Source organism: Cornus florida, unplaced genomic scaffold, assembly GCF_030987335.1.
Source record: "Cornus florida cultivar Cherokee Brave unplaced genomic scaffold, ASM3098733v1 CherokeeBrave_3.0.0_Hap2_Chr10, whole genome shotgun sequence".
Classification (NCBI taxonomy): domain Eukaryota; kingdom Viridiplantae; phylum Streptophyta; class Magnoliopsida; order Cornales; family Cornaceae; genus Cornus; species Cornus florida.
In genome coordinates, this window is record NW_026775580.1 from 9729701 (window position 1) to 9745709 (window position 16009).

The 16009-nt window shown below is 37.0% G+C and overlaps 1 protein-coding gene across 3 annotated transcripts in view; it reads right to left on the reverse strand.

Moving 5' to 3' along the window:
• The window catches only part of LOC132278719 (MLO-like protein 9), a 54862-nt gene that overhangs the window by 21872 nt on the left and 16981 nt on the right, over positions 1-16009 (reverse strand). For all 3 annotated transcript variants that reach the window (XM_059780581.1, XM_059780580.1, XM_059780579.1), the window contains 7 exons: positions 10818-10869; positions 10575-10663; positions 9589-9663; positions 9326-9414; positions 9172-9221; positions 8990-9030; positions 8727-8900 (listed from right to left, as the gene is read on the reverse strand). In XM_059780581.1, coding sequence (XP_059636564.1) covers positions 8727-8900; positions 8990-9030; positions 9172-9221; positions 9326-9414; positions 9589-9663; positions 10575-10663; positions 10818-10869 — 570 coding nt within the window. The remainder of the gene's footprint in view (positions 1-8726; positions 8901-8989; positions 9031-9171; positions 9222-9325; positions 9415-9588; positions 9664-10574; positions 10664-10817; positions 10870-16009) is intronic.

Genomic DNA, 16009 nt, shown 5'->3' on the forward strand with positions numbered 1-16009 from the left:
ATCATGCCTAGCTTGACTTACATATTTTGCAAGCAAGTCTTGCTCACACCGTTAGTCAAAACATCAGCAACTTGATCATGTGTGTTGACGTATGGAGTAAAAATCAGCCCAAGACAAAGCTTTTCCTTGATGAAGTGTCGATCTACTTCAATGTGCTTTGTCCTGTCATGTTAAATTGGATTATGGGCAATGCTAATAGCAGCCTTTTTGTCACGATACAACTTCATTGACTTGCGAACAGGATAACCCAACTCACCCAACATAGTATGCAGCCATAACAACTCACAAACTCCATTTGCCATGGATCTGAACTCAACCTCTGCACTAAATCTAGCTACTACAGACTGTTTCTTATTTCGCCATAAAACAAGATTACCTCCAACAAATGTGCAATATCCTGAAGTAGATCGGTAATCTGTCACAAACCCTGCCCAATCAGCATCAGTATAGGATTCAACACGCAAGTGGCCATGACGGCCAAACAATATCCCCTTACCAGGTGAACCCTTGAGGTAGCGAAGAATATAACGAGCTGCCTCAAGGTGAGGTGTACGTGGCGCATGCATAAACTGACCAATCACACTAACAGCATAGGCAATCCGAGCATGTGAGAGATAGGTAAATCAGTCTCCCAACCGATCGTTGAAATCTTCCCACATCATCTAATGCGTTTCTATCTACATCATTAAGCCTACGGTTATGGTCAATGGGAATATCAATAGGTCTAGCTCCAAATCTGCCTGTTTCAGCCAACAAATCTAAGACATACTTCCGTTAAGAAATGAACACCCCTTTCTTCGATCTGCACACCTCGATGCCAAGACAGTATCTCAATGATCTGCGGTCTTTAACCTAGAACTCTACCACCAAAAATGACTTCATTCGATGAATCTCTTCTGTATCATTTCCAGTGATAACAATATCATCAACATATACAATAAGGGCCTGGTGCTTATTGATGAAGAGAGTATGATCTGCCTGACTCTCTGTGTACCCTACTCTTTTCACAACAGTGTTGAACCTCTCAAACCAAGCACATGGCGACTACGTTAACCCATACAAGGCTTTATTTAGCTTGCACACTAAATTCTGACCATTGGCAAGCTTAAACCTTGGTGGCATAGTCATATAGACCTCTTCTTCCAAGTCACCATGAAGGAAAATATTCATTACATCCAGCTGATGTAAAGGCCAATTCAAATTAGCTGTTAAAGAAAGGACACGTATAGAGTTCATCTTGGCAACTAAAGCAAATGTTTCTAGATAATCAATCCCATAGGTTTTAGTGAAGCCCTTTGCAACTAGCCAGGCTTTATATCTCTCAATTATTCCATTTGCATGATACTTTATTGTGTAGACACATTTGCAGCCTACTAGTTTCTTACCCATAGGTAATGGAACAATATCCCAAGTACCATTCTTCTCAAAGGTCTTCATTTCTTCAAGCATGGCTTCCTTCAATGGAGTTTGAATGAGAGCATCTTGTTGGACCAAGAGGGGGGGGGGGGGGTGAATACCGGTCTTACTTCAACTCTTTCTTCAATACAAACACAGTTTATAGGCCAAACTGAAGCCACACAATGAACCACGGGTACACAGAGATTTTAAAAGGAAAACCCCTCTCAATATGGATCAAAAACCTTGGTTCTTGGCCTCAACCAATGTAATCTCCACTAGTTGTATGCAAGTAGTTACACACTTTGCACACACCCTTGTACAACTTGAAACACTAGTTTTCATAGCCTCTACACACACACTAGCACCACTAAGTTCAGACTCTAGTAATACACACTTTGATCTTGTTTCTCACTCTTATCTTGTAATATAACTTGAGTATTGTTGATTATAACCTCTTTTATGTATTGTTTGTGTGCTAAAAGTGCTCATTTGGTCTAAGCAAGGGTATAGGATGTTTCGTATAACTACGAGCACCCTAACGATAGGAAATAAGGACATCAAGAACAACATGAATACTATTGGGAGGGAGACATCTTGGTCCTGGGGTGAGTCAATGACTTATTTTGCCCTCTTAGTGTAGACAATTGGCTGCTTTCCCTACTGCAAATCATTAATGTTAGGAGGACTAGACATAGGAACCTCAATAAGAAGCTCCCCCTGAATAGGAATAGGCAAAGGAAGGGGGCATTCCCTTTGAATGGACAATGAATTCTCTACCTGTATAGTAGTCTCCCCTTATAGAGAATCCCGAGCAGTGGGGTGAAAAAAAAAAAAAAAAAAAAAAAAAGAATAGAGTCACAGAATGTAACATCCATGGGGACAAACCGACAACGATTGGTACGGTTATAACACCGAAACCCTTTCTGTGTGGCGGAATATCCAAGAAAGACACACCGAATTGCCTTAAGGTTCATTTTGTCCTTGCGATGATGAATGTGAAGATAACAAACACAACCACCAAACACTTTCGGAGGGACAATAAACAAGGCAGTGTGATAGTGTAAGATAGAAAAGGGGGATTGATAGCCAAAAACCTTAGAAGGCATGCGATTGTTAAGGTATGTAGCTATTAAGGTTGCGCCAGTCCAATAACTTTTAGGCACACCCATCCCAATTAGAAGAAAACGAGTCACCTCCGTAATATGACGGCGTTTTCTCTCAGCTACACCGTTCTGTTTTGGTGTATCGACACAAGAGGTTTGATGGACAATCCCATTATTAGCAAAAAATGAGGTAAGATCACCATACTAAACTCTCCTCCATTATCAGATCGATTTTGAGGGGACAACCAAACTGAGTATATATCATTTTATGAAAGGTTTTAAAAATGGAATGAACTTCATCTTTGGTTCTCATAAGATAAAGCCAAGTATATCGACTAAAGTCATCTATAAACACAACAAAGTAACGAAAACCAAGTAACGAAGTAGTAGATTCAGGACTGTTAGCATATATGATATCCACGATTTATGGAATGACTTACCATAATAGCAGAGATTTAACTATGCATATGTTAGCATATATGATAGCCACGATTTATGGAATGACTTACCATATTAGCAGAGATTTGATTACACTATAGAATATGCCATAGAATATGCTTTAGAATACGTTGTGATATGATTAAGATTTGACTTAGTTTCCTTTCTTGTAATATAAGCATGTGCTTTTTTTGTCTATAAATACTAGAGTTGTGAATAAGTGATTCATCTCATTCAAGCCTTTACACAATTATCTCCTTTTTTCTTCTTTTTATATTTCTACTTGGTATCAGAGCCAACACCTTTCCACACCTTTTAGCAGCCGTACTACTTGTGCGACAGCCACCTTAGTATGTCTGTGACATCGTGTGACGTTGCCTACACATGTTTTTCTATGTTGCTATTTTGTGATTGAAAATAGGTATTTTTAAGTTATACAATTTCTTTTTTACTCTTCTAGGTTGGGTAAATTGGGATAGTTGGTCTCCAACACCTAGAAGGGCTTGGGTAAAAAAAAAAAAAAAAAAAATAGTCTACAAAGAGGTTCCAGATATTTAAAAGGAGGCTGTTTGGCTATATGTAAGCGGGCAGCGCTCCATAAAAAAAGTATGTATTTGGATTTTTTGGGAATGGTTTGAGGAGACATTGTTATTGTTTATTGTCTGAGGAGACTAGGGGTGGCAAAAGTTAACACGATCCGTCAACACGACTCAAACACGACACAAGTTAAACAGGTTTGGGTTGACTTTAAAGGGGTTCAGGTTATAAACGGGTCGACACGATTAACCAGTTTAGTTAATCGTGTCGTGTTTAGGTTGAGGGGTTCAACCCGTGTAACCCGTTTATACACGTTTAACTATATATGTAGTAAATAAATTTCGATTTAAGTTCTAAAATTACTATATAAACTTGTGTCTTATAATTTAATCTTTTGTAAATTAGAAACTTTTTTAGTAATTTGGTTAATTAAAACTTATATTTTTTTTAGTATTTATTATTTTATTGAGTATTACTAATAATTTAAATAATATAATTTTTTTTTTTTGGTAAATAGGTCGTTAAACGGGTTACACGTGTAACCCGTTTAATAAACAGGTTGGGTTAGTATTGAGAATTCTTGACACGATTATTAAACGGGTCATGTTCGGATTGAGCTGTTTAGTATAATATCTTAAAATTGACACGACACGATTACGACCCGCGAACACGAATTGTCACCCCTAGAGAAGACCCTTTGATTTATTAATAGAATTTGTGGTGTTTTTGGAGTTTTTTATTGTCATGTGATAGATTTTGGCAGATTTAGGGTCCTCGACTGTTAATTCTCTTGGCTCAAGTTCTGTAGGTGGTGGTGGCATTTTTACCACCAACTCATCAGAAAATCCAGGACTTCAAATCAGCACAGTGAAGTTGGATGGTTCCAACTATTTGATTTAGGCACAGTCTGCCAAAATGTTCATTGATGGCAAAGATAAGATTGGCTATATTACTGGTTCTGAGAAAGAGCCAGCTGAGTCAGAGAAGGCATATCCACAGTGGTTTACAGATAATGCTATGGTTATGTCTTGGCTAGTTAATTCGATGCAACCAAACATAGTTGTTGGCTATATGCAACCAAACATAGTTAGGAGCCTTGTACCGCTAGGCCACAGGCCTATTGGTGAGATATCATATTATGATTCCTTCCACTCTTGGAAGGATCCAGATGATGCAGTTTTATATGCAGGGATTGTGGAGAAGAATTAAGTGTTTCAGTTTCTTGCCGGGTTGAACAACGAGTTTGAGTATGCTGGTGTTCATTTATTGGGCTTATCTTCATTCCCTAATCTTGAGGATGCATACTCTTATGTGTTATCAGATCAGAGCCGTCGGACTCATCCATTAGGTGTTGCTTCTGTTGATCATTCTGCTATGGTAGTTCGGTTCCCAACCTTTCAGGAACTGCACCATCCCAGTTAATTTAGAGCTCTACCACCGGTCCTCCTCTGGGACTACAACGCGGATAGTATGACCATTGCGGAAAAATTGGTCACATCAAATCTCGTTGTTATGCTCTACTTAGACGCCCACCGCAACAGAAACAACAGCCTCGATCCTGCACATTCTGTTACACAACCAGTCTCGTTGTTAACTCCTAACAACTCTACCTCTACATCTTCTGCCACAGTTATCTTGACTCAAGCTGATTAGCATAAGTTCAAACAATTCTTCAACCAAATGGAGGCATCATCTCAGCCAACCTCCACCTATGCCCACTCAGGTACTATTGCGTCAGCAAATAGCGTTTCTACATCTTTGACACCATGGATCATTGATTCTGGTGCTTCAAACAATATGACTGGTATGTCCTCATTCCTCTAATTTTATAGTATCCGCTCGCAAGGTACGCCTTGCGGATGGCTCCCCATCTTCTATTGCTAGGAAGGGTCACATGTCAGTTACTCCTTTATTAACTTTGTCAGTTACACTTCATGTTCCACAGTTGACTACAAATCTTATTTCTGTTAGTAGCGTTACCAAAAATTAAATTGTAGTGCAACATTCTTTCCCTCTCATTGTATTTTTCATGATTTGGTGTCGAAACGGACGATTAGAAGTGGGCGTGAAGTTGACAGTCTATACCTGTTGGATGCTCCTTTGTCACCTAAAGCACATTCAGCTTCATTTTCTAATTTTGTTTCATCTAATAAAGCCCAGCTTATACATTGGCACATGCGTTTAGGACATATTTCTTATGGTTATTTAAAACATTTATTTCCTTCCTTATTTTGTAATGTGGCAGTGTCAGATTTATCCTGTGAGACATATCATAATGCTAACAAGGACCCCACACATCATAATGAACAAGCTGCAAAGGAGATATACTTTTATTAATACTAATAGGATAAGAAACACGACATTGTTTAGCAAGAACACATGTTTCACAATTTAACTCAAAAAATTCAATAGAAGCAAACTGGGGAAGCACATGCTTCAAAATAGGAAGAGGTAAATGACCTAGTCTATTATGCCATCGCATTAACAGATGTGTATTGACATTACTATTCCTAACACTAGATTGATTTGCAACATAATAAGAAGTTGGCCTCGCGTTCAGCAAATACAAGCCATTGCCCTTACATCCACACACAGTGAGATGAAAAAAAGGTTACACTACAATTCAAGCCTTTTATAATTTGACTACAAAAAGGAGGTTCTTGGTAAACTCGGGGAAATGAAGAACAAAGGATAAGGTAAGATTAGGAGAGGCAGAAATAGTACCCTTCCCTGCAATGGATGTGAAGGTGTCATCAGCCACTCTAACCTTATCCTTACTAGAACACAAATTGTATGAAGAAAAATCAGATGCCATACCAGTCATGTGATCAGTGGCTCCTGAATCAATGATCTAGGGTGGCCTGCCAGATAATGTGGAAACCTAACGTGACGAATGAGAGGTACCTATCTGAGCGAAGTTAGAGGTGGAAATAGAGACATGTTGAGCTAGTATATATCGAAGAGCATCAAGTTCAGCCCCGGACAAAGAACTCGATAACCCTGAGGAGGCATGACCAGTAGAAGCAGTCTCACGCTCTGCAGTATATGCCGTAGATAACCCCTACAAGGGGCCAGGCCTTGGCCTAGCATTCGCATAAGCAGGAGCTGGAGTAGGGCGACCGTGTAGATTCTAGCATGTTTCCATAGTGTATCGCATACGCCCATAGTGATCACACCTCAACTTGCTCTTGTTATCTTGCTTCCCTCCCTTTGGAGGATTGGGTTTGTTCCATTGTTTCTGGCTCAGGCTTAATGTATACAAGTGCAGACATAGCCTTCATTCTACTCTCCTCAGCCTGGATATACGAAAACACATCTCTAATAGAAGTAGGGGTCGGATACCTGCCTAACACTTGTACCATGGAATACTCGTATCTCGGATGCAGACCACCCAAGAACTCATAGATTCGATTCCTTTCTACCATAGCATGAAATGCTTTAACATGAGCTAAACACACAGGTATGTAGTCTTGGTAGTGATCTAACTCTTTCCATTTACCACGTAGAGTGTGGTAATATGTAGCAAGATTTTTGGTCTTCCTACTTGAATCTTAAAATATGTTGTTGGAGTTCATACAATTTTGCAAAATTAGCAACTGAGGAATAGGTCTCTTCCACAGCCTTCCATAGCTCTTAGTTGTTTTCATAAATAGAAACCCTTTGCTGATTTGTGGCTACATTGACTACAATAACAACGTCACAACTAGTGCATTATTTGCACTCCACTCTTTGAATTCAGGATCACTCTTGGAGGGATACATGACAGTCCCTTTGATATGGTTGATCATCCCATGGCCAGTGAGGCTACTCCATATAGTTCGTCTCATCCAGCCTAACATTTGTAATACAAAGGCTTGGATGGTGATCACCACTACTTCTCAATACTAGAGATAGACTAGGAGAAGACCCAGCTTCTTTTGAAGCCACCTCTTAGCAAGACATTTTATCAAACAGTTTCTAGGTATACAATCCTCGGAAACAAAAATAGCAAACAAATCCCATCTTCGAATCTCTTCAAAACCATTAACACCCACTAGGGTTTACACAAACATGCCCTAGGGTTTCAACTACACACCTAGAGCTTTACAAACCATGCTCTGATACCATGTTGACTTTAAGAGATAATCAAATCAAGAGTAAAGTATAAGAAGAAGAAGAAAAAGAGAAGAAAGAGGAGGATAGAAAAAGAGAGAGGTGGGGAAAGAGAGTACTTTCATCCTTCCGCCACATTCTATTTATACTAATAAGTTTTAGAAATTACACATAACCACCCAACATTATATAAGTAATAACAAATAAGCCCCTGACAACAATTGCTTATGCTATGAACCAAATCATGCACTCTCCTTGCACCCCTCACCTTCATGCAGCTATTTAGATCCTTTGTAACCTAAAGAGGTGTCTGCGCTGTGGTATGTTTTTTTGCCAATCATGGATAAATGTTGATTATGCTAGATCAATTTCAAATAGGAGGTCACCTTCTGGCTAATATACTACTATTGGTGATAACTTGGTTACTTAGCACAGTAGGAAACAAGATATTATCTCCTAATTAAGTGTAGAGGCAAAGTATAAGGCTATGATTGAAAACGTTGATGACAGACTTGCAACTTCCAATGACACTTCCATTCTTACTTTACTGAAAATAAGTTTGCCATTAGCACTGCAGCAAATTACGTTCAGCATGACAGGATTAAGTATATAAAGGTTGGCCAAAACTTCGTTCGAGAGAAGATCATTTATGTTCAAATTTGCACTCTATTTGTCCCTACCTCTCAAGAACTTGCGGACAATGTTATGAAGGGTGTCAGCAAGACTATGTTTGAGAATTCATTGTCCAGGTTAGACGTCTCTGATATCCATGCACCAACTTGGGGGGGGGGGGGGGGGGTATTATTTGAGATATGTGAGCCTAGAATCACGGGATTTGATTTACATATTACCCAAGATATGTTAAGAGTAAAATAATTGAATTTGACTTTTTTTATGCATATATTTAGACATAGAATATGCGGTGATTTTATTTGGTTTCTTTTCTACTAATATTTTACATGTGATTTTTTAATATATAAATACCAGAGCGATGAATGAGGAAGGTCACACCCCCTCATCTTTTTGTACCAGAGCTCTAAATGAGTGATTATTCTCATTCAAGCCTTTATATAATTCTCTTGTATTTATTCTATGTGACATCCATCAATATTCATATCTATGATATAGTATAAATAAAAGAAATGAGGCTACTGTTACCTGAAAGAGACTGAGATGGATGAGATAGAGAACTAACTGAGGCCAGCCAAACCAAAAATGCTTATCAGAGACTTGCACAAGAGGTATGCCTTGAACAACAGCATGTCTTTCTTGGATTTCCACAGCCATCCGCGTTATAATAGCTTGAAGCTTCGTTCCAATCGCTAAAATAATCTTTAACCAACCCGATGATTAGTTTTTTTATTTTCTTGAATGAAAGCCTTATAACAAGAGGTCATACCAAAAAAGGAAAAGTATCTTACAGTTGGAGGCCATATGGATAGACAAGACATAAACCACGAGCCTGCAAGAAATGAAATGGATTAATTAACGAATAGCAAATCTTATTTTAGAATTTAAAAGCAAAATATGTATATTGACTAAAATGTCAATAGAAAAACTAACTCCATCACCAAAATAAAGAAGGAAAAGAAAATATAATCACCGTCAACATCAAGAAGCAGATAGACGACCGCAGAAGCCCATAATATCGGACTGACAGTTGCAGAATGATAAGCAGGCACATTAGAGCATTGTCTTAAAATTTCTAATAGAACTGCACCTAGTAAGACTACAGACACTAAGGGACTGAATAATACCTGATTCCCACAACTATCTTGAAGTCGTCTTCTAATGACCTTTTGATATATTTTTGGAAGTTAAACTTACTTCCAGCAGCTAAATGAACCTAAATAAAAAAGAATAACTAATCCTAATTCTCTGGTCATAACATAATCAATCAATCAATTGACAAAATTCAAATACTGTTAAAATGCTAAAATTAATTTCTTATCAAAGAGCAAATAGAAAATTTATAAAAATACAAACACAATTCTTGAAGGCTTGCACTTGAAAAACTCACAGAGACGAATCCATGGCGCATGGTCAGGTAGTCAGCTCGACGAACAGACTTGAAGAATTGTCTAAAGAAGCATGCCTGAAATAATTGAATTAATTAAGCACCTATATTTCTAAAAGAAATGAAAAAGAACAAACCTATCTGCATCAAGAACACATTGGGTGCATAGTTATGGTGCAAAACCGAACAAATCAACAAACTAGAAAGATGCTTAACAGTGTTTGTGTAGTAAGAGTTGGACCTCTAATAAGATTGCCTGGACCTGAATTCAAAAGTATTTATGTGTGTAAAGAATACCATTTAGAACATTTGGAAATACTTTCTCAATAAAAGGGCGCTTTTCGAGTAAGAAAGTGTGTCAATAATTTGTTAATTTTAATCCATTTGACCATATAAGCTGAATTTATATTTAATAAATAATGGAGCTTCATTGTGTTATACTCTACAAGGTTACTGTTGAAGGATTTAAATATTAAAGTTACACCCCCTCTAATAGCTTAAGTTTTTAGAGCAGATGGTAATTAAAATGGTATCACAGCAGTCAAGGTCCTATGTTCAAACCTCACCATCACCCTGATTATTAAAATTGAAACATTTGTTAGACCAAAAGAAGGCCACACATAAGGGACTACACTTTCTAAATGAAGTTTTGCACTTTGAGATTCCAAAAGTTTAAAGCAGAACAGTCATAAAGCCAGCTAGAAGCCTGCAATTGGAATAATTACTTAATAAGCACAAAGAATTGTTACAATATTTTTGAATGTTACACAAGACATTTTAGTAGTGAAACATAGCAGACTTTAGTAATGAAAAATATTCATCTTCAATTTTTCGAGATATCATGATCCAGTTTGGAATCAAGTGTATACAAATATTAAGGAATGAGAAAGCGTAAATTTTTAAATATTAGTATACCATCACTTTATTGCACCAAATTCATTATGTCAGTGAAGAATGAACAAATCAGCAACGTCTTTCATCTTTCTTACAATATAAAAGAAGAATGGTGTTTTGGTCCAGAAATTGGTGTGCCTTTTTACAAATGACGTCTCATGGACAAACCTGAATCTTGTAGCATCTGCATGATAGGCATACAAAACACAAAATCCAGCATTGAAATATATTAGAAGTAAATGCAACAATTCAATAACACCAGTGAATTCCCAGTTGTGAGGAGAACAACTTTAAAGGAGAAGAAAACATTAAATCATTGTTGTCATGTAACAAAATACCATTTTCATCGTCATTAAGAATTTCCCGCTCCCATTCCTTCCATCTACGAATCTGCATATAAAAAATTCTTAAATAAAATTTAAGGGGAACAAAAATCTTAAAGGAAAGTTGAGTATGGATTGTGTCCTAAAGGCATGGATATGGACACGGACACCGCAAATCTAAAAAAATTAGGATAGGGACACATCAAGGATACGACAATGAATCTACTTTTTAAATTAAAATATATCGTATACTACAAATAAATATTTCAACTGTAAAATGAAGTTTTGAACTTACATATTCTATAATTATAATAACCTTGGTCACATATAGGAATATATAATATGCCATGATATATTTCTGTATCCATGTATTTATACATGTATGTAGATGTGTATATACACATGTTTATACATAATTTGATGACTCCTATCCTAGCAGTATGTTCACTCCTTCAATAAAGGCTTATGTTCCTATACTTTAAAATATGGTCAAACTTTATACAAGTTTTATATAAACCATTAATTGAATTTTCTTAAAATTATATTTTCCCAATGTTAAAATAAAGACTTATCCCATGTTCATGGTTCACTAGTCACGTGTTAGTACATATTCGAGAAGTGTCAGCCGTGTGTCCGAAATCATGGATGTATACAGTGGCGAACCAGAGATTTTCATTTGGAGTGGCCAAATCAGTTAGTATGATAATAAAATTTGAAAAATATAAATTGTATTGTTTCTGTCTTTGAAATTGAAATCTTGGTATATATTACTCCCCAATGGGGTAAATGGAAATTAATGTGTGTGATTACACACACACACACAAATAAATAATAAATAAAAAGAAAACTCCGTACATAATCTTAATATAAATGAAGATAGGTTTGAACAACCCTCTCAACGTAGCTTGTCTAATCTTTTTGTATATATATTATTTATATCTTAAACGGGTTGCTAATAAACCTTAGAAAAGTAAAAGAAGAAACATAAAATGAAGTTATACGATTTCAAATTTTGAGTTCTGACAAAAATAAAGAGATTAATGCCAAATAGTTATACAAAAAACTACAGTTTTGTTCAATTCCTAGGTCCAAACATCTAACATATACAGCTTTTCTTTATTCATCCCAAATTCCAAGCACTTGGACATTATAACATCATGAGAGCCAGGTTGTGGTACTCTTATGTTTTTCAATCTCAACCTTTTGCTTTTAAAAATGCCATGTCCTTTCTATATCGTCACTAGGACCATAAAACGTTACATACATAATCCATAATTGATTACTAGAAAAATTATTTGATTGACTGATTAAAATGCTTAATTGCAATGCTAGAAGGAATATTGCAAAAACTATTTCTCTATGCACTTTGTTTTGAGAGCACTATAGGTATTATCAAGGAAAATGGTCAAATAGGAAGAAAAAAAAAAAAAAAAAAGACTTGAAGGTCCCAAGACATTACCAGATGATTAGTTATATATTACCCTGGATACAATTTCTTAAGGGCCTAAATAAAGATATACTATATATGAGATTATACAAACTTGTAATTACAAATAGTATTGCTGACTTTAAGATATAATCAAATCAAGAGTAAGTGATAAAGAAGAAAAAGAAAAAGATAAGAAAACGGATGAGAGAAAAAGAGAGAGAGATGGGGAAAGAGAGAAAGAATGAAGGAATACTTTCATCCTTCCACCACATTCTATTTATAATAACAAGTTTTAGAAATTACACATAAGCCCTAACATTACATAAGTAATAACAAATAAGCCCCTGACAGCACTCCCCCTTAAGCTGGTGCAAATATATCTATCATGCCCAGCTTGCCTAACATATTTTGCAAGCAAGTCTTGCTCACACCATTAGTCAAAACATTAACAACCTAATCATGTGTGCTGACGTATAGAGTACAAATCAGCCCAAGAGGAAGCTTTTCCTTGATGAACTGTCGATCGACTTCAATGTGCTTTGTCCTGTCATGTTGAACTGGATTGTGAGCAATGCTAATAGTAGCCTTGTTGTCACAATACAACTTCATTAACTCGCAAACAGGATAACCCAACTCACCTAACATCATACGTAGCCATAACAACTAACAAAATCCATGTGCCATGGATTTGAACTCAGCTTCTGCACTAGATCTAGCTACTACATACTATTTCTTGCTTCGCTATGAAACAAGACAAACTCCAACAAATGTGCAATATCCTGAAGTAGATTGTCGATCTCACAGACCTTGCCAAATCAGCATCAGTATAGGCTTCAACACGCAAGTGGCCATGACTACCAAACAATATACCCTTACCAGGTAAACCCTTGAGGTAGCGAAGAACATGATGAGCTGCCTCAAGGTGAGGTGCACGTAGAGCATGCATAAACTGGCTAATCACACAAACAGCGTAGGCAATATCTGAGCACGTGAGAGATAAGTAAATCAGTCTCCCAACCAATCGCTAAAATCTTCCTGTAATAATTCTCATTTTCCCTATTTTCCATTTTTTTGGGATTTTTCGATTTTTTTGGATTATTTTATTCATTGCCTCGTTTTGCATGCCGGACACCATAAGAGGTGCTGGGTGAGTTTCGAGTGAGTTCCAAGATTTAGTTGGGCATTTCTTCAAGTTCGGGACTCTTAGAAATGCATTGTTAGTCATTTTGACATTTTTCAGTTTTTTAGGCCAGGAGGTCCCGAGTGGGACCCGCAACCGAATTTGTTGTGCACAGGGATTATTTTTTTGGGACCGTTGAGTTTCATACATTATATTTGATGTATATTTATGTGACTATGTGTTTAAATGTGTGGTTGTAGTGTGTTTAGTGTATGTACATGTGCATAGATATTTTGTTTATCACGTGGGACCCGCTGTTGATTTAGTTATTACTAATGACCATTTGGTCATTACATGACAATGATGACAATCTCCTTCGATTTCCTTCTTCCTTCGCCATCTATATCCCTCTCTCTGCTATTTTCTTTTTTATTTTTCTTCTTCCAAATTCAAGCCTAGATCTACACTTTTCCACTTGGATTTTGGCTTTGCCACTGAAAGCAAAGTCAACCAGCACGACGAGAGCTTCGATTTGATCGCAGCAAAGTCTCGTTTGGAGCACCTTTGGATTTGTCGAATTTTGGGAATTATTGGGGCTTTTCTTCAATTTCTTGAGGTAGGGGTTTCTAAGGCTCATTTCTTTGATTTTGGTGAATTATTCCTCTTTAATTTGGTCAAAAGCATGCTTAATTTGTATATTTTAATTGTGGTAATTAGGGTTTGTATATGTGAAATGTGATATTGGTAATTATGTGATAAGTGAATTGATATACATGCCTACTTGAATTGATATACATGCCTAATTGAATTGTGGTAAAAAATGCATGCTTGATTTGAATAATGATATGCCTAAAATGTTTATATGTTATGATGTGAAGTTAATAGTGTGAAAGTTAATGTACTAGATATATTTTAATTGTGCAAACTTGAGCATGTTGTAATGTATGGGATTACATGTTGGCATAGTGATGGCATTATTGAGACATTCATACATGGACATTGGGCATGAATGGGGAATTGATTTTGAAAAGAAACAAAACTTATTTTGGGGATTAGATTTGAAAAGTGGTTTGCGAAAACTCGAGCGCCTAGGAGCTACCTAGTGGTCCGTGGCGTTAATGTAATCTAGAGGGAATTAAGGAGGGACCCTAGCGTGGTTGAGCTACCTAGGCCCCAAAAGACGCCCTGGATTTGCCTTGTGGTCAGGGATTGTTAGCCAATCCTTCTCTTGTGGTGCCATAGAGCTGCCATGGGAGCTATTATAGCCGGGTTGCATTAACAGTTTGGAATGGAAAAACGGAAAAGTTTTGGAAATATAGAGCGACATTAACATATCTTTGCATCCCATTAGCATGGCATGGCTTATTTATGGTTTAGTTGATGTTGTTGTTGTTGTATCTGTTGTCGGGGACTTATTTGTTATTACTTATATAATGTTAGGGCTTATGTGTAATTTCTGAAACTTGTTATTATAAATAGAATGTGGTGGAAGGATAAAAGTATTCTTTCATTCTTTCTCTCTCATCCGCTTTCTTCTCTTTTTCTTCTTATTCTTTATCATTTACTTTTAATTTGATTATATCTTAAACTCAACATGATATCAGAGCATGGTTTGTAAAGCTCTAGGTTTGTAATTGAAACCCTAGGGCAAGTTTGTGAAAACCCTAGTGGGTGTGGAGGGTTTTGAAGAGATTTCAAGATGGGATTTGTTTGCAAGGAAGTAGTGTTAATCACATCCACACGTACCACGGATCCAACTTGGCTTTATTTAATGAAAACCAAAGATGAAGTTCATTCCATTTTTAAAACCTTTCATAGATGGTATGTACTCAGTTTGGTGTCCACTCAAAATCCTTCGATCTGATAATGGATGAGAGTTTATGTATGGTGGTCTTGCCTTCTTTTTTACTGATAACGAGATTGCCATCAAACCTCTTGTGTCGATACACCACAACAGAATGGTGTAGCTGAAAGAAAACACCGTCATATTACGGAGGTGACCCGTTCTCTTTTAATTAGGATGGGAGTGCCTAAAAGTTATTAGGCTGATGCAACCTTAACAGCTACATACCTTATCAATTGCATGCCTTCTAAGGTTCTTGGCTATCAATCCCACTTCTCTGTCTACCACCATGACACTGCCTTGTTTACTGTCCCTCCAAAAGTGTTTGGTTGTGTTTGTTATGTTCACATTCATCATCACAAGGACAAAATGGACTCTAAGGCAATCCGATGTGTCTTTCTTGGATACTTCGCCACTCAGAAAAGGTATCGGTGTTATAACCCTACCACACGTCATCGGTTTGTCTCCATAGATGTTACATTCTTTGAGTCTGTTCCATTTTTTTTCCACTACTTGGGATTCTCTACAATGGGAGACTACTATACAGGTAGAGAATCCGTTGTCCATTCAGAGGGAATGCCCCCTTCCTTTACCTGTTCCCATTCAGGGGGAGCATCTTACTGAGGTGCCTATATCTAGTCCTCCTAACACTAATGATTTGCAGCAGGGAAAGCAGCCAATTGTCTACACTAGGAGGGCAAAACAAGTTATTGACTCACCTCAGGACCAAGAAGTCTCCCTCGATCCAGGTAATACCTTAGTTGACATTGATACTCCTGATTCTTTTCCCAATAGCATTTATGTTGATCTTAATG